This window comes from Apteryx mantelli, chromosome 1 (genome assembly GCF_036417845.1).
Source record: "Apteryx mantelli isolate bAptMan1 chromosome 1, bAptMan1.hap1, whole genome shotgun sequence".
NCBI classification, from domain to species: Eukaryota; Metazoa; Chordata; class Aves; order Apterygiformes; family Apterygidae; genus Apteryx; species Apteryx mantelli.
In genome coordinates this window covers 176,513,183-176,532,723 of record NC_089978.1, presented here as the reverse complement: position 1 = coordinate 176,532,723, position 19,541 = coordinate 176,513,183, and the positions used below count along the sequence as shown (strand labels likewise).

Here is a 19,541-nt window from a genome sequence, read left to right as displayed (position 1 = left end):
TTCAGGACAGATTAATGCCTCCAACTTTAAAAACAGCAGCATCAACAACAACAAGACAAAGCAAAAAAAACCCCCAGAACCCACAGACCATTTTCCATTCCTATGAATTCTTTCAGGGGACAAAGAAAGAACACTGATAAGGCTGTTGGAAGGGGGATATTTACCTGTAATACTGAAGCACAATATCCGCATGAGTTGTATAATTTGAAAACCAACTTACTCAGCTGTGGAAAACACTGAATTTCCTTTGGGAAATACATGAGAATATTTTACAGCTTTGCCCCAGAACACTCTATGTGCATTTTCTTATGCATGCTCGCAGCTCTGTGAAAGCAAAGACTGAACATGCTTTTGAGTGATTATGGAATACTTAAATCCAGTTCTCCATATCGTGATCCATCTTCATGTATTATGCATGTCAGGAAGCTTGAAATCATGTCATTACAGATCTCAGCTTCAATTTTGTGAGAGTTAGATTATGGGGAGTTTTTTTCATGTTCTTTTCAGATGTACAAGCAGTTGAATATGTAAATATCTGAGACTGATTGGCTCACTCAATGTAAACATGTTGCATGAGCTTTGAAATTAGAATAAAAGATGTCTTTAAATTGGTATTTCACATCTAAAATAATTTATTCTACATTGGTATCATAATCAATACATAAGTATTTTGTCTGAGCAATTTCTCAATGACTGAAATAAAAATGCATTTGAGTTTCTTCTGGTTACATAGATTTTGCATTGCTGTGGCACCATTGACTTGCTTAGAGTTACTGCTGTTTTCCTGCATGTGAGAGGTAAATTGGACACTGTAGTTCCTGATTTCTTCAAGTTAAATTATGTAAAAAACTGTAAACTCTTTTTAACATAAAATTTTTCAAACAGTAAACTTGCATATCCAGAAACACTCTGCAAAGTAAGCAAGAAACCAGTTGTCATGGTAATTTGGAATGCTTTTCTTTTAATTTTTAGCTATGAAAATGTTTACAGATTTGCTATAAATATTAATCCTTCTACAGCCTGATTATTGCCGTAATGTATTTTCTGAGTCATTAATCTCCCTGAATTGTAAAAGGTATAGACACTTCCAACAAATGTTGGAAACAAACAGCTATAAATGAACTCAGCTTTTCTGATTGAATTAACCCTTAGATCTTCATGAAATAACCAGACAATTACTCTTACCAGAAACCCACCTGGACATGATCCTGTGCAACGTGCTCTAGGTGACCCTGCTTGAGCAGGGGGGTTGGACTAGATGATCTCCAGAGGTCCCTTCCAACATCAACCATTCTGTGATTCTGTGAACTGTTGAAATAGTAACTTTCTGTTTAACATCCAAGTTGAGAGAGAGAGAAACTCTCTGATAATTCATATGCTATTCCCTTAGAACATAGGTCATAGAAGCTTTTCGGTATGTCTGGTAGCAATCTCTTGTGTTGCTGGTAAGGTCTTTTCTTCACACCAAAAAAAGCCCAAGCCTAAAATATTTTCATTTATGCATGCATTTTCCATTGTATATTCCTGTTGACCACAGTGGTTTAAAAAAAAAAAAAAAGTTTTGTGTGTCTAAATCTACAAAAATCATGTAGGCTTATTATTAGTTCAGTGACATGTTTTCTAAGAATTTCATTGCCCTGTTATTAAGGTACAGGTTCATTTTTCTTTCCAGACAGCTAACTAGAGACAGAATATACTTTTTCTGATCCCATGGAAGGATTGAAATTCTCAATGGATAGGTCATAAATTCTCCAAAGAGAAGAAATTCTCATACCAAGTACTACTTGAGCCATTTTATTGTCAAGACCCTGATACATAAAATGTGTAGGTCTGTGCCTTAATTAACTTAAATGGAAACTCTAGTGTCAACACATTTATTAAGCAAACTTACTTTTTATGTGCCTATATGCATTTTTATTATGCAAATTTGAAGTCTTTATCCAGTGTATAGATATGGTCAGTCCATCAGAATTATTTGAAGAAAAAAGGATGTGAAGTCAGTCATGTTACTTGGAAGGCCGATTTGTTTCATGTAGTATTTCGTCTACATCTTTATGGACAGATTCCCAAGATTACTTTTCAGGATGTGAACACAGAATAACTGTGCAATGGCTGTGCTTGCACTCAACTCTGAAATTTAATGAATAATTCAAAAAGTAGACTTGTGAAACTAATTAATAGGATGTGACAGCCTAGATTGTACTGTTGATTTAAATAAAATGAATCCCCGTGCACTGAGATGGCGGGAGGCTGTATTTTGGAAAGATACAGTCTCTTTGCTGAAGTTCTGGAAGAGAAGGTGATGCATCACAGATGGACCTATGCACTGGTTTTCACAGTCTTGCCACGCTGCCTGCATCAGTTCCTGGAGAGAGCAGGATTGGCTTTGCCTTGTAAATGTAGCCCTCAGTGTCAATCAGAAATAAAGTGCCATGAAATATAGAACTCACAACAGTAGATTAGCATTTTAGAAATTAAACCATCTGTTTGAACCCAATTAAAAGAGAATCCAGCAAGGATTTTCCTAATAGAGTATTCCAGTGCTCATTCTGGAGACAATGCACTGATTTTATTGTGCAATTAGAACTGATAAGGAAGTGCTTTTAATGCTCATGAAATAAACTCAACAATACTACATACTTAGTAAGGTGTTTTGCAATAACTAACTTCCTAATTTTCTTTCTAATTTATAGTGCTGATGTAGTTCCCATTCTAGGAATGATTTTTAGATGCGGGTTGGTGTATCGTTTTTGATGTCTCTTTTTTTTTTCCCCCAAGTTCTAAATTTTTTCCTGCCACAGTGTTGAAGGAGCTGGATGGAAATGGTTCAAAGCAGTTAAGACATATGACCGCAACACTTACGTCAGTAATACTGCTTTGACAACTGTCATATCCATAACCATTTTTTTCTTGACACACTTGATACAGCTGTTTGTTTTGTTTGTTTGTTTTTGTTTTGTTTATTTTACAGAGTATCTAAGTGTTTGTCTGGAGAAAAAAAAAGAAACGGCCCTGCAGTAAGACTGTTTTGGGTCTGAGATCTGCCTGTGAAGAGTTTTCTGTATGTTTGCAGAATGCCAGGAAGAGGATGGGTGGGAGGTGACAGACTGAAGTCATTTTCTTGGAATTTGTCTTTGAAAGTGACTTCAGTACCAGTTTGAATTTTTTTTTCCCTTGAAAAGTTGTAGTCTAGAGGTCAGATGTCTACTAATGAGAAGATGCAGTAAGGAAAGAATGGGCGGTTTTTCATTTCCCCAAAAAGTGGTCCCTTTTTGTTGAGACATTCTGGACCGGTGTGTATTGATCAACTCTGCATATTGTATTTACATGACTGTATATACCATGTACCATTTGTTTTACTGAAGAACAAATATACTTTCCAGTGTACCTACCCTTTTGAAACCTATCTTCCATATAATGAGCAGCTCTATTACTAAGCTGAGGCAGTTTTGCTAATTCTTCAGGTGCTCCGGTAAAGTTACCTTCCTGCAACAGTAAGTAACTTTAATCTGATGTTATGGTTTGTAACAGTGCCAGTTGCCTCGGCATCTGGCTGCCTTAAACTCACTGAAAACAATTACAGCGTGAAAGAAAAGAGAAATCTTTTCCAATAAAACAACAATAAAAAAGAAAATCCACAATAAAGACCTAAATTAAATTCCACATGAAGGTTTGCTGAATGTCTCTTAGACACCATGGGGTAAATGATTGATATTTTTACGATGGAGTTATTTGGTAGAGGGTTATTGTAACACAATAAATCTACTTCATTTCTTTAGGTCAGACTGCATTTAAATACACTCATAAATAGAATTATCAGGGTTATTCTTCTCATATTTAAAAGATCAATACATTAATTATCCTTAATAATCCTTTATTAATTCTCTTTTATAACATCCAGTTCTGGTAGCCACACTGGTGGAGCTTTTGTTGATTGCTTCACAAATTGGATATTGCTTTTATCCATAATAGAGGAAGAAAATGTTTTCTAAACAGAGACTATGGAAATCACAAAATAGGCAAACCTTTTGATTTGGGGAATAAATCTGAATTTCAATAAAAAGATTGCTAGTGGGTATGACCCAAAGTTAATTTCTGTAGGGTCCTGTGGTGTTCAGATGGAATGAGTGGTTCGTGTAGAGAAAATATATACTGAGAAGGCAAATTACCTAGAGCCATTAGCTGAAGAGCCTACCTATGGCTTCCAGGGGTCCTGGATGCCTGTCCCCTCCAGGCAGTGGAGGTTTTCCCTGGGGCAGCTTGGAGCAAGCATCTGGTTTCACAAAGTTACTTTGGACGTTAAATTTCAGAGTCAGAAACTGAACTTTGATTTTTGGTGCTAGTCCTGTGTGTGTTGGTTGTCCTCTTGCACCTTAAGAAATAATTATTTTTTTTTAAATAAAAATATTACTCAGTGTTGCTTCCTTTATCCATTTCTTAAAAACTTAGTTTGAAGAATACAGAAAGCTTATGCTCACTGAACAGCAGTTATTGACATATGCAGTCTTAAGTGCAAACTTCCAGAGTAGTATTTGCAGATTTACCATGGAATATAACACTTCTTACTGTTATCAATATTAATTACTTACAAAGCACTGTAAGTGTACATGCCACTGAATAATGGATCAGCTCGGGTAAATAAGGCTGCCCTAGCAGAAAGTAGTTTTATTTTTTATTTTTTTTACAAGTCACAACCTTGTAAAAGCATAGCAGGTGATTAGTGCCCACTGGTCTTACTATTAGTGATCAAAAGACCACATCATAGAAACTACAGCCTTGAAATCTTTAAGCTACAAGAATCAAAATTAAATCCTCGCGCTTACCCTGGAAGTTAATCATTTTAATATGCACTGTTGTAAATACCATATAGAGAGCACCTGCAGGTTCCTGGCTGCCAAAAACTCATGCATGAGTTCATAGGTACTGCGTGGAACGCTGTAGCTCAGCACTGCAGAAAGGTGCAGCAGGATGTGCCCCATGCTTTTTCCTCAGCTACTCCGACATCCCTATGAGTAACACTGAAGTCAAGGCAGATCGTGGCATGACCTTTATGCTCTGGGGAACAGGCATGAAAGTGACAGGAGCCAGACCACAAGGACAAAGGGAGGGGAAGAAAAAAGATTCATGTGCAAACGCTTGAAGGTTCTCCATGCAGGGATTTCAGAAAAGAAAAGGTTCGTGGACAAGGTTTTCAAGCACTTTCAGTTGTGTCTACGATGTAACATGAACCTAGTTTCCCTGAACAACACCTCATCTCAAGAGTTTTGTTATTTATTTACAAAGTTATGAGGATTGTTTGCATTTGTAAAATTGCTTTGGTAGCGTTGTGCTTATGTCATTTATCATACACTGAAGTGGCATTTTTGGCCAATTTGAAAATATATTCTGATGCTATTGGTAAACAGCTTTGTTATGGAAATTGTGTCACTTCATCTGGTAGATTTCAATTGTATTTTCCTACCAATGTAGTTATTGGCATTAGTTTTTAAGAGGAATAGTGATTGATTCTGTTTTCTAGTGAAATTTAATCAAAAGAAACTCTGCCTGTTGACGGGCAGAATGGAGGCAGAAATTCATGCTCAAACATCCTGCAGTCCCTAATAATCTCCTAATAGCCAAGGTGATTCTTTTTCTTTTCTTTTTTCCTATTTCTGTAATGCTGTAATATCACTCTCTGTTCTGTGGCTGTCTTTATAGTGGTTGTGCCTGATATAAGCCCTGTATAACTTTGTGAGATTCTCATTCATTATTAGTGCTCAGGGCAAGTATACGAAATTGCATAATGGTTGACATAGCCTTTCAATCCAGAAAGCTGTACCTTGCTATTGCAAATACCTAAATAGTTTTGGAAGATGTTCAGTATCAGTATCAGTATCAGATCAGCATCAGTAGTCTTGTTCTTTAGCATTTAATTCAGTCAACTACACTTGTCAGCCAGAGGTGCAAAACCTTGTTTGATGCTTAACATTTCACCTAAATCTCTTGAGTCAAAATACTGGATATCTTATGATTTTGAGATTTCCTTATAGAACTTAACTAAATTTTCCAGGACAGAATGACAAATGAGCATGAAATTTAGTAGCTGGCTATTCTACTCAAAAATGGAAATTTTAATGGAGCACTTCATATGCCAGTGACTAACATCTTGAAAAACTGTACAAACTTCTCTGGGGACTGATGTATTCGATCAGTGTCTGGACAAAAATAAATAGATGATGCATTCATTCTCCACAGTGATTTTTGTTTTCCAGTGAAATTTTATTAGACCGTAAGACCTGAACATTTTTTTAAAGCTAGTAGTATATACTCAGAGAGTGAGCTTTAGAGCACAATTTCAGATGATCACTAACATACAGCGTTCTCTGAAGATTAACTAGGTTTGATTTTGTTAATATGGAGGGCTATTCTAATCAGCCCTGTCTCTGTGCTGCTGGGTGAAGTAGAGTATGTTTGTTTGTTTGTTTTAACACTTCCTTTTGAATTAATAGTGTGGTTTATCTTTCTTAAGGCAGTAACACAAAATCATTTACTTTTCTTGTCTCCAGTGTTTAGAAAGAAACAGTTTATGTGCAAAAATACATATTTATTAAGAGGTTCAATTCCATTTTAAAATGCCTCAAGTTTTTCTTAATAACACAAAATTCTGTTACTGAAAGATTTTGAGCAATTTCTTTTTGTCGGAATGGTACTACGGATGACATTTCCATTTAGCAAGCCTCTCACTTGCTGGGAATACAGACTTTTTAATTAGCGCACACGGCACTCTTGTTAGATAAGATAAAGAAGTTGTTAAATGTTTTAAATCATAGTCATAACTAGGTATTAAAATGATCAAATTGCAGACATCAGAGCACAGTTGGATTTCTATAAACAAAAATTAAGCCATTTGAAGATTTTTTTAATGAAATCCTACAGTGGTAGGAAAACTGTGTAAGATTATCATATGTTATACACTGATGAAAACATTCAAGCTGGAAAGCTAAAGGAGTTTAATTAAAAACACTTTGAGGCCTGGAAAACTTACTTTTATGATTTTTTTTAATATAACCATAATATTAAATACTTATAATGTATGTTCCTGTTTAGCTTTTATTATGGTAATACAAGTATGTTATCTAAAAAAAGTCCATCATGGTTTCCATATAAATCAAAAGAGTTACTGCTAGGAGGTTTTTTAAACATCAATCAAAAGAACTGATGCATAACCATTGGAGAAAAATCTAGATATACAAACATTACAAATGTAGGGATGTTTCTGAGGCACTTTTTCAGATGTCAATATGATCTGCAGCCTTTAGCAGTTGTAACGCATGCATTTGTTAACTTGCCAGTATATAATACAATATACTCTGAATTTATATAAAGGCCAATGGTAGATAGGTTTTCAGCAGCAAGATGTAACGTATATCCATATGTGCTTTTTCATTTTTGAATAACTTTGTTTTTTAAAACTCTGAGCGTTCTCTGAAGGTTAAGATGAAAAAGACCTTGGGGGGGGGGGGGGAAACATTGGCCTGAAAATATGGATGCTAAAATGTCCCCTATTGATGTGATAATTTGAGAAGTGAAGTAGGCTGCTTGATGCTTCCCTCTCGTGCCAAGTTGCAGAACTCCTTCCGACTCACAGCTGTGGATTTCCTTTAATGTTGCCAATGGCTAAACCTACAAGCAAACCAAATAATTTTATGGTGTGTTTGTGGGTGAAAAATCTCATCTCTCTGCCATGCATAAATGTAAAGAAACTGGTAGAAAAGCTTCATTCACTTTCTGGTTTCTGCTTTTAGATGCAAGTATCTTGCAGTGTGTGGTTTTAGACAGAAACCTCTCCAGCGAATTTTCGGAAGGACACAAGATGAGACACATACGAACAATTTCCATGTATGTTTTCTTTGCACCAGACAGATACAAGTGACATCTGATTTGAATGTCCAGATGAAAATGTCCAAATGAAAAAAAATTTACATGACTTAGCATTTATGTAACATCATCAGTTGTTAAAGTGACCAGGTGTTAACTCAGACTGTTCCTTGCTCCTGCCTTGCTTGATGTATTATCCTAACTTGAGATTATTATACCAACTATATCCAACAGAACCTATGTATTTTCCCTAACTGCTTTTTCTTGTGTTTTTTTGTTTGTTTGTTTTTGGTTTTGGTGTCTTTTTTTTTTCTGGAGAACATTCATCTTCTGCTCTGGGGATTAATAATTTGTTACTTTGAAAAAATTATGACTAGAACTGTAAATGAAGTAATTTTCAAGAAATATTAGTAAACAGTAAATGGTTGTTCTGTTAATGTAATGGTCTTAAGGTAACGACTGAATCCAAGGACACATTTCCCCCTACAGTTCAGACTTGTTTTCAGTTAGATTTATACAGCCATATATGTTAGTCAGTCTCAAGGTAATTACGCTGGGACATGGGTTCCTTTTACAGATGAGATGTTTAGGTCCATTTATGTCTAATAAAGTTTTGGAAACTGTGCTCTTTAGAATGCGTAATCAAATTAGTACTTGCAGGGAGAATGTTTTTTCCCCAATTTCACTATTTAAGCTGAAAGCTGTTGTTGACACAAAAACATATTTACAAAAACTGTGCTTGAACAGACTTTCAATTTGAAGAATGCATTTAACTGTCGGAGAGTAGAAGTTGCAGAGCACTCTTCCATTTCAAGATGGGGTTTGCAAAGATGCTGATTGTTTTGTTTTGTTTTCCAGCAGAACTGAATGCTTTGCTGTTTGGGCTGGTGGCCCAGGAAATCCCTCACAACTCTGAATTTTATGCTTTTTTTCTTCCATCTGATCCATAATATTTTACCGTACATCCTGTAATCTTGTTCCAGAATGCCTTTTGCATCAAGTTATCTGTCCCTAGACAGTTTACTGTGTGCCTCTCTTTTGTCATCTTAGCCAGCTTACTGGAGATTGGTGTTTTGCTTACAATTCATGCGATGTTTGAAATGAAATACCAGTCACAGTATATGCAAACTGCAGTTCTTAAGAGGTGAAGCAGTCTCTTAGCATTAACACTGAGCTAGGAAATGTGAGTCTCTTTGCAAGGAGTAGTTATCTGACAACACTAGGTTTTGGTCCTATAAAAAGGTCTACTTCCATGTGTCATTCTTTCTTCTGACTTTATGACAGTAGTAGTGGAATTGCACTGGAGAGTACAATCTCTGTTCACATCAGTTTGCAGGAACTGTATCTCTACATTTCTCTCCCTTGCTCCTCTCTCTACACATGCCCCATACACCCACATTTCAAAGAAGTATCCTTACAACTTGGGGCAGCCACTAGGTCACGGTTTCACTCAGATGTTTTGGGGTCTGTCAAAAGTAAGTGTAACCCCTGAAATGATTCTGTTGTTCACAGTTATCTTTAGCAATAAAAAAGAATCTGGTGACATTTTGATTGCATCAGAAAATAGGATGCTGTGCTACGGCAATGACACTAGTAATAAAAGTTCAAGTGAAAATTCTTGCCGTCACTGTGGGAGGATAAAAAAGGCATGACAGCACATTATGCCATGGTCACTGAAAAGATGAAGCAGTCCACCGTGATTAGCTTTCACACTGAGTGATCTGTCCTATAACTAATACTTCTCTGCTGTTTTACTACTCAGTCATTATGTACCAGCTATGTCTCTTCCGTTCTCAAAGAGAAATATCTGAATTCTTCAGCTATATTTAACCAAAAGTTCTGAGATAAAATATTCACATGTGGTATTTTGCATCTTCCTTTAAGTATGGACTTTGCCTGACAGGAATGCTTAAAATAAAAAGTGTCCTTAATTATACTGTTATAATAAATAAAAACACTTACCTCATGCTTCTGATGTGAATCAGACGCTTGTATTTTTCCTGAGAGTAAAGAGAGGTCTTCAATTTTGGGGTTGGCCATGGTGATTGCAGTAGTCATTAAACAAACAGTCCTGTTTTAAAACATCTGGAAGATCTTGAACTCCAGTAGTTTATTAAGAACAAGAGAAATATTGGCAACATCTTTTAAGTAACCTTTTAAAATGGGTAAGGGAGAAGTAGCTTGTGCTTGTACTTTATACTACCAATGTATAAAATAGCGTGGTTTTCCTGAAAAGCACGCCAGCAGCATGTGTTTTCATCTCAGTATCTGCCACTGTGGCCTGTGTGGTGTTGAACAAAGAAGGTCACCTGTAAGCAGAAGGTTTGAGAAAAGAATTGCAGTTTTCATTGCTTGTGTTTGAGCTGTTATTGGTCACACTTGTCTGCCATGCAAAGGATGGACCTTTTTTTGAGATAGGTTAAGTGTTTGTGTATTATTTTGTATCTCTGTAAGCTTTCATGCCTACCTAGGAGTAAACTATCTTCTGTTTGGGACTGTTTTTCTCATATGGCACTTGGTATGAATGGAGCCAGAGATGATGAACAAGAAATAAGTTTATCTATTGTATTATTAATATACATTGTGCTTGTGGGTCTAATACTTTACTTGGTTGCATCAGTATAATCCTGAAAAACTCCACAGAATTATGATGAATTATTTGGTGTTTCCATAATGCATTTTAGAGAAGAGTTTAAAGTTTTTGTATGCCCTAGGACTCTTCTTTTATTTTGGTAGTGTGGAGAAAGTTTGAAAGAGTTGTCATCAGTATAAACCAAAAATACCTCAGGCAACTAAGTGCATGACATTTGTTTTTTTGTTATTCATTAGCTACCCTACTAGTTTCTCCCCTCCCCTCAAAAAAAAAAAAAAAAAAAAAACCCTAAGGAAACAAGCACGCCACAAGAAAAATGCAAATAAAGGCAATAATTCCCAATAAACCATAAAAGACAGCATTTATAACCCTAATAGAAATGCCAGTCAGCTGCTTTGATGTAAAGCATCTGTCTCCAAAAGGAAATGAAGGAAGGCCTGTTTCTCCTTTCAAGTCTCTGAAGTAGTAGGTGGTGTCATTTGTTATACAGTGCTACAAGTCCTATGTTATTGGATTGGTAGCTGCCGACTGCCTTTGTTAACATACTGAAAAGTTTTATCAGCTGTCTTTAATAAAAGACAATATATGCGAAGAAAAACTATAGCAAGTGTGGCTTGCTCTGTGTCCTCAGACCATTGTTTATAGCTGTCAGGGAACGATGACACTGATGTATGCTCGTTCAGCCACCCAAAATTCTTGCGACTGTTACAATAAGCTCTAGAAAGTGGGGTGACTGATACCCTACAAAGTTAGGGAGTAGCCTTTCAGAAATCCTGTGCGCTTTCTCATTTGAAACATGAAGGAGTTGGTATGAACTTTCAGCACCGCTTGAACTGAATTACCAGTTCACATATTACATAGATATACTTCCCTTGACCATAGTGGTCTAAAATTTTGTTGGGTATCTAGGAAGTAGGGAATGGTAGGTAGAAGTTGGAAATTTTCATATTCAGTTAAAAAGCATGTAGTTTTTTCTTCTTTTCTAGACATTTTTGTTGATTGCTGTACTGAAACGATTTATCAAATTAAAGACATGATGGCAGAAGAAGAATTTTCTCAGCTATGTATAAGTCCTATATATGCAACTTTCTCTAGAGTATTGGATTAACACTATGTACATACCTTTTTTTGGGGGGGGGGAGGAACAGAGCGGGCAACAGAGAGGAGTTTGGGAAGTCCTATGAGAAAACTGTCTTACTTCCCAGACAATATGTTTGTGAATGTCCTAGAATTAGAACTGAGCACATTCTGAAGTGTATGTTACTTAATATGAGTTTTTCTAGGTTTAAAGTTATTTAATCATTATCTGTTGTCAGTTTTGTCTAACTAAACACATACATATAGAATTATATTTCAAGTGAGAAGACAGTTATATGGTTATAACTGAGCTCTTGCAAAAGGCTATTTGATTCATAACCTCTAATTGGACCAATATGGAGCACAATTAATGGGAATGGACCGTCCTACCCATGATCAGGTAAAGAAAATTCTCTTAAGCTGCAGGAGAAAGGCCATTTTCAGATGCTTCAGTCTAAAAAAAATTGAATAAAAGAAATATGTGGCTATTTAGATTTTACAGTGGAGCTGTTCCCTTCTGAGTCTTCAGTTGCATCATTTCAATTAGCATCCAGAAAGTCTTCAATTAAGGAATGTATTATTTCATTATATAAAAAGGCATGTATGACTGACGCTGCAAAGTAGGAGCTGTGATAATGTGGCTGCTGCTATGTGTTGTCCTCAACAAAGATTACATTTCAGGGGCTTAGTTTTCCTTCTCCAAACAGGATATGAATTGAATACAAAATTTTTGAGATTATTTAACTTGAAAATACTGCATAAAACCTAGCTGGTTGGTTGATGGGGTGGGTTTGTTTGTTTGTTTTAGTAAGACCCAGTAACTGATAAGGGGGGAGTTAATCTGTCAGGGTTAAGCATGAAGAATTAAATCTAAAAATAGCATCTTCAATTTCCACTGGCTTAGCATTATGGTATTTACAGTAGGGATGGCTGAACTCATTTCATTTGGCTAAATGTTAAAACTCTGGAAACCAGTTGTTCTGAAAACTTGATACATCGCGGTCTTTATCAGCTTTTATGATGCATATCTCAATAGGTGAAAAGAATCAGGAAGAAAGTTAAACAAATAGAAATTATCTGGAGGGGATAAAACTATTTTCTGAAGAAGATTTCCACTGCGAAGTTTCGTGCTTGTTTACAAGAATTACTATTTTTTTTTTTTTTGGAAGCTTGAATCGGAAGGATAGGAGTAACAAATTTAACTTGCGAGTGGAGAGGTTTGAAACATAGGCAAGTTCTCCTCACCTAATGGTTTCCTATTACCACATCAGTCTGGAAGGGCTTACACTCCAGGAGACCATCTCTACTGCATGTTTTACTGGCCTTCTACCTACTGTGTTCCTGAAGTTATTGTCACTGAAGGGCTTCTAGAGCATAGCAACCCTGCACTGTTCCCCCCTCCCCCCCCCAAAAAAAAAATAGCTGAGTCAAGCTGAGTTTCCATGTGGCTTCACAGTTTTGAGTCTTTCAGTTTGATCTGAACACTGGTAAGTGGTATCTTGAAACCCCTATCCTCCGAGGCAAAGCTACACAACTTGAAAAGTGGCTGTCCCTGAAGCTCATTGAAAATGCTAGTGACCTGAGGAGGACCTTAATGAGCTTTGCGTAGGGTTTTTTTTTCTCCCTTTTTCTTTGAAGACCAAGGTACTGGTTTGATAAATGTCATCACTGTGCTCCTACTAGCATGTTATGTACAAAAGGTAGGTTAAGCTCTGTTCTTTTCAGCTTCAGAAATCTGCTTTCTCTGCCTTTGTAATATCTGTTAACTTTGTAGCAACTAGGTGTGTTTAATTGCCACAAGTGACCTTTTATGGCATAACAGAACAATCTAAAGTTTAAAAAACAATAAAAACGAGAAACATTTTGTCTCAGCTAAAGAAAGCAGGAAAAAAATCTCTTAGTAATGCAAGACCTTTTTAATGGGTTTGTTATGAATTCTTGACATCTTTGTTATTAAAATAGCATGTGTTTCCACCATTGTTAATTTTACTCAACCATTCATTAAGAAATAATTGCCATAGCCTGAATCTAAATGAATATGCTAGGACCCTTGAACATCTTCAGAATCCAAGGACAGATTGTATTTTCTACTTGCTATAATTAAGACAAAGAGAAAAAAGGGATGAGTTCCAATGTGTTAACTATTCCCACCAATTATAAACTCTTTATTGGCAATGGGTTGAATTAAAATTAAATTCCTCTCTTCAGTCCACTCTTGGACTACTTTAATTTTCTTTTGGAAACTACACTATGCTGACATTACCACATGTAAAGCTTTATGAGGTCTGTGTTTTCTCATTAAAGAGAGAAGTCTATGTCTGTAGACACCAGAGCTTGCCCTGTTTAAAGCACAAAGTACACAGCAGCTGTTCAGAAACTTTTTCTTGTTGTCTCTATTTGCTAAAATTGCTAAATTGCTTCCATGAAATGCCTGCAAACATAAGGGAATAATTTGTGTAAAAGTGGAAGAAGATTGTCTGAAAAGAAAAACTTAAAATATTCTTAATATTTCTCCTTCCTTTTTTCTGTACCAGTATCCAGCTGCCTTAATGAATCTTGGAGCCATTCTCCATCTCAATGGTAAACTCAGAGAGGCTGAAAAAAACTACCTCCTTGCTCTTCAACTTAAACCTGATGACGTCATCACTCAGTCCAATCTTCGCAAATTGTGGAATATCATGGAGAAACAAGGTTTAAAGACATCCAAAACATGATGCTGAAAACTCCGTGAACTTTTTTTTAAAAACTGATTCAAGTCTCAAGCTAGAAAGAACTTCCACGAAGTTGTCCGATCACAGCGCTCGTTGGACTTGACTGCAAGGGTCAGAGGTCTTAATTGCTGCTAGGAGAAGCTATTCTGCTTTTTTGGCATAGTTTTTTTTGCCAGATAAAAAGAAAAAAGGGAGACTTTTTGAGGAATTTATGATGGACTTAAGTGTTACCCCACAAAAATATTTACAACCGTAGCACTTAAATGAGGGTGTTTTGGCATACTTGATAAACCATTGCAAATCCCATATTGCTCATTTCTGTGTGAGTACTTGAAATGTATACTGTCATAGAAACACTAAGGGAAAATTGTACAGCATACACTAAGCCATATGGGAGTAAAAGTGGTAATAGTAGGTTGACGTATTTTGCTGAGACTGTAACTCATTAAAATGTATACTAAATCCAGCGTGTTTGCAGTTTGTCTTAATGCTGCTGTATCTCACCTTAGGACCACTTGCTTATCAATTTCACATCAGTTTATATGGCCAATTTTATTTTTTTCAAACTTGTCACTTGTGATTAGATGACAGTATTCAAAATTGTTTACTGAGCGTATACATGTAATTTCAGCTTATTAAAAGTTTTGGTGAAGTTTTCTTATGACACACAGTCTAATGGCTGTGGGTTAGACAGAATGAGCCAGGAGAAGCCCATATTCTACATCAGATATGTACAGAGGAAAAAAAAAAGACTGGAGGTGTCTTTTAATGTGCTGACTTATCAATACAAACAAGACTGATGTTTGCCCTGATATCAAGAGAATGTGGTCAGACTGTCATCTTAAGAAAAAAATAATAATTTTGTATTATAGAACAATGTGTTTGAATCTTTCACATTGCTGTCAGATAAGACCAGGTTTAAACTCAGCCGAGTGAGATTTGAAAATATTAGTGCTTGGATACACTACAAATGAGATTTCATCAGCAACTTTGAGAAAAGGGAATGATATACATTGAGGCTAGCAAGTAGCTGAAGGGACTGGATTTTATTAGATCATGCTCGAAACGGTGTAGATCAAGAGAACTGTATAGCAGTCATTGCCAGTTACTTTTCACAGTGGTATTCTTTTAAAAAATGTTATCTATTCAGATTCTAACCAAATACTAGAATTCTGTTTGTATTCTGACATGCATACTAGCAGCAGAGCTGTCAAATATCTAAATATGCTTTTGGTGAGGTTCAATTTATTTTTGGTTTGGAATGATTTGGCCTATTTGCTGTTTTAATCTTCATTTTTTAATGTAAAAATAATTTATTTTAAATTGCAGTGTATTGAAGCTTTAGTCAGATTTTTCCAGGCCATTTGCTAACTGCTTTCTTTCTTTGGAATAAGTATTATTGCTTCTAAGAAATTTGCTATTTCATTTAATGACCTGTTTGTATCTGCTTCAGTGTTCTTTTCATAATGGTAGATATAATGTTAAAGTGGTAGAGCACCTTGAACTGAAGCTTCTTCAGGATCTTCTGTTAAAAACCCTTTATTACTGAAGAAATTTTTCTTACCATTAAGCACCATTCCAACAAAACCGTAGAGAAGAATACTTTGCTGTATTTATTTATTTATTACTTGACTGCAGCAACATTTTCTGTCATTAATGCAATAGTCTAATTGTTGCTATTTCTTTTATTTGGTTTTCCTTGCATTTTTTGTGGTTAGTATGTGTACTTAATGGCAAAGGGGACACTTGAGTGTACTCTGCTTCTTGGTCATTCTCCCCTTTTACACTTGGATTTTAGATCTGTACTGAATTACATTGGGGAGTAACTTTTTCAAAGTCAGTAGAGTCAAAAAACATAGTAGTGAGTGTTTCCTTTTTCTTTTTTCATGCTCACTAAAACACCACATTGCTAAGTTCACCACTGGCCTGCCAGAAGGGCCAGAGGGGCAAAACGGTTTGGTTTTGTAGAATGTGTCAAGTTTTTTTGAAATAACAATATGGCTGGAAAAGCAAAATTGAAGGATCAGAAGTTGAATTTCTACTTCATCATTGAAACCAGTGGTAAAATACTGGTAGCTTGAACTTATTCTCCTTCTTTTCTGACTTTCTGGAAAATTATAGAAATAAATTAGATAGTACCTATGACAGAACTCAGTATAAAACTGTGCTATCTTGCAGCTTTATTTGCTCAACAGTCATCAAATTTTGATGGCTTCCTGGCTGTAACCATTCACTATGTTATTTGTCTCCTTCAACTTGTATTCATTCTTGTTTAGTAATTTTTATTCATTGCACAAAAGGGGGAAGGGGGAGCACTCATTCGTTGCAGTGTCATGCTTGCATTGATAACTGTTTGTTTTGTTTCTTTAAAAAAAAAAGAAAAGAAAGAAAAAGGACTAGCATAAATTTAACAAGAATGTCCCTGAATACATTTTTTAATATAGGTCTAGGCTTGATAACTTTCTTCTTTTGGGATAAATTTAAAACATGTTTAAAATATGTCTCTCTGCTCAGGGATTTATGGTGGATTATTGCAGACAGTGCTAAAAAAATAAAAGAGCACAAGACAAGTTTACTAAATTAAAATTTTATTTTTTGAAAACCTGTTATTTGTATAAATTATCAATTTGTAGGCTTTCCTTTTTGTAGAAATAATTGTTTATGTGCCAGATAAGAGAATTTCAATTTTGTTTTCAATAATAAAGCATTGATAACTAATACATTGTGCATTGCTTTATCTGTTACTGTAACAACTCTATTGACTTTTTTTCTTATTCTAATTTAGTGAGTTATATTGACTGTTTTAGGTACAGGACAAATATATGGCATAAGTAGAATACAAATCTGTCGTAGTTATCTTTCTTCTATACTCTGACTATTATACTTCAGTTTATATTTTCAAAAAGGTTCTCTGGCAGCATTTTTGAATATTTCTACTCACCAAACTTAGCCAAAGGGATATGGTAACTATTTAATTTGTGTGCTGTTTCTAAACTGTGTTGGGAGTATGAGCTGATGAACGAGATATATTTGTAAATTATTTTTATAGTAACATATACATATATATACATATATACATATATATAAACACAATAAAAATACTCCCCAAATATATAATTGGCAACAAAAGCCTGGAAGAGGACTTGGCTTTATATGAATGGTCTTCCTAGTGTTTGATATGACCTTTTTCTGATGCTGTAATGTCACATGCAATAGACTCTAATTTCACATCTGTTTCTTTCCTGCACAGAAGATGTTATGAAAGGATATGCTTTTTTGCCCTCTTGCAGTTTCCTGAATCTTGTATGGATCTTAGTTGAATGGACCTAAGAGTAATATTTTGATCCCTTCCCAGTTCTGTTGCATTCAGGTCCTTTGCATCGATAGATTTGTGCTAGAGTTAGAAAATGTTGATGGACATGTTTAGAGCACTATAGAGGCTTTGGGTCACTGGTTCCAAATTTGACTATCATGCCATATTTTTATCTAAGGTCAAGCCTTGCCTTCACAGACATGGCCATCACCTGCCTAAGTAGATTTTGAGGAAATGGCAGATAATGTATTCAGAGCATGCAAAGCAGAATTGGATTTGTGTCACTCCTTTCTGAAGGAAAAACATGCTTGAACTCCTGCTCTGGCACCTTATCCCTATATCCTTCTCAGCGAGATCCTGCTCCACCTGCCAGGTGTTGCACTTCCGATGCTACCGTTCTTCCTAACATCACACCTCTCAGGCAGCGGGGGTCTGGTAATTTGGCATGCTCAGAAGTAGCTGCCTTTATAGAAGTGGAGTTTTATACAGCTCCGGCAGAACGTGCTCCCTGCTGCTGGCACAGATGGCTATATTACTTCTGGAGTTACAACCAGTGTAACTGTAAGGTATTAAATTATTCTGCGTAAATACGTGAGCTCATTTGGATCTGGCTGGGGAATCTCTAGCTTGGCTCTGTGTTGTAAATGTTCCCACAGCAGATTTGACCGGCACGGGGCGAATGCAGGTAGCAAGAGAGTCTTTGTCTCCCGTTCGGGTATGAGAATAGTCACCGACAGCTGAATTACTGTGTTTATTTTGCTGCATCTCTAAGGGATGTCAGCGAGAGATTTTAGTGAGCAGTAACAAATATGCAAGAAATCTAGAGAACCTGCCTTGCTTCACATTTGTACTGAATGTTTAATCGCTCTGAGATTCGGGAATATAACATCGAAAGAAAGTGTCTTAAGGAATAGAATATGTGGGGAGTGGGGAGGAGTGCCAGGGAGGAGACACAGACATATTTTCATGGAAATGAGTAAAAATTTTAGAAGAATAGACTTTATTCCAGCAATAAAGAAGGAACACCAAGATCAAGTTTTACTAGGAGAAACTGAAGTGAAGGGCATGCATCAGTACGTTAAAAACAAGCAATCTAGAGTTGAAAAAAATTTTCTTGGTGTAGTAATTAATCAAAATCAAACATTAAAAGCCAGAAATGCTGACCTCAGAAGGAAGCGTAACACAGTATAGGGCATACTAATATATTCACCATGAAAGGCTGAACACACACGCCTGGTGTTATGCCACTTGATTACAAAATCTTTATGGTTGCGTTTGTGTTCAAACCTCAAATTACGCTTTCTCCTCTTCCTTTTCTTATCCTGCGTACCCTGTCGTGGTGGGTAGAACCACTGGCTCTTTGGGAATGCCGCGGTTCTAGCGTGCAGACAAGCCTGAAGGTAAAGTACAAGGAAGCATTTTAGAAGGGCAGAAACATTAGAGTGGGCTTTCTAAAAAGGTGTAAGAAAAAACAGATTAACTTAGTCATGTTCCCGAATGCTCACTTCTTTTGAATACATTTCCAGTGACAAAGAGTAAGCACACTGACTTAATTTAATTAAGTGTGTAGGTGTTTCTGTGCAGTGCTTGAAGATTCAATTTTTGTTTATAAATGTATGTTGGTTTGTGTGCATTTGAGCACAAATTTATGCTTAAAAGCATTAAAGCTTCCCTTTGAAGAAACAGACATGGAAGCCATGTGCAGTGCAAAAAATACATTTTTTTGATTTGACAGAACTTGTGAATAAGCCTGTGTTTCCTTGTATCGCATAGTGGTCCTTTACCTGTTAACTTTCTATTTTATACGGATTTTTTTTGTTGTTTTTCTGAAACTCTGAAGCTGATTGTATGAAACAGTGTTCCTGCAGAGTTTGGTAGCTTAAGCCACAGGTACAACAGTATTGTGATATACAGAAATGGAAATTGGCTTTGACAGCCAAACGAGATCAGTTTTGATTTCAGGAATGATTTAACCAAGGTGAACAGATTT

General features: G+C 36.0%; 1 protein-coding gene across 5 annotated transcripts in view; it reads left to right on the top strand.

Annotated features, from left to right (window-relative positions):
- The window catches only part of TMTC2 (transmembrane O-mannosyltransferase targeting cadherins 2), a 320,399-nt gene that overhangs the window by 237,409 nt on the left and 63,449 nt on the right, over nucleotides 1-19,541 (top strand). For 3 of the 5 annotated variants that reach the window (XM_067312901.1, XM_067312929.1, XM_013947587.2), the window contains one exon: nucleotides 14,062-16,942. The exons of the other annotated variants lie outside the window; for them this stretch is intronic. In XM_067312901.1, coding sequence (XP_067169002.1) covers nucleotides 14,062-14,241 — 180 coding nt within the window. In that variant the 3' untranslated portion in view covers nucleotides 14,242-16,942. Of the gene's footprint in view, nucleotides 1-14,061; nucleotides 16,943-19,541 lie in introns of those variants that run through there. 5 annotated transcript variants of the gene reach the window in all.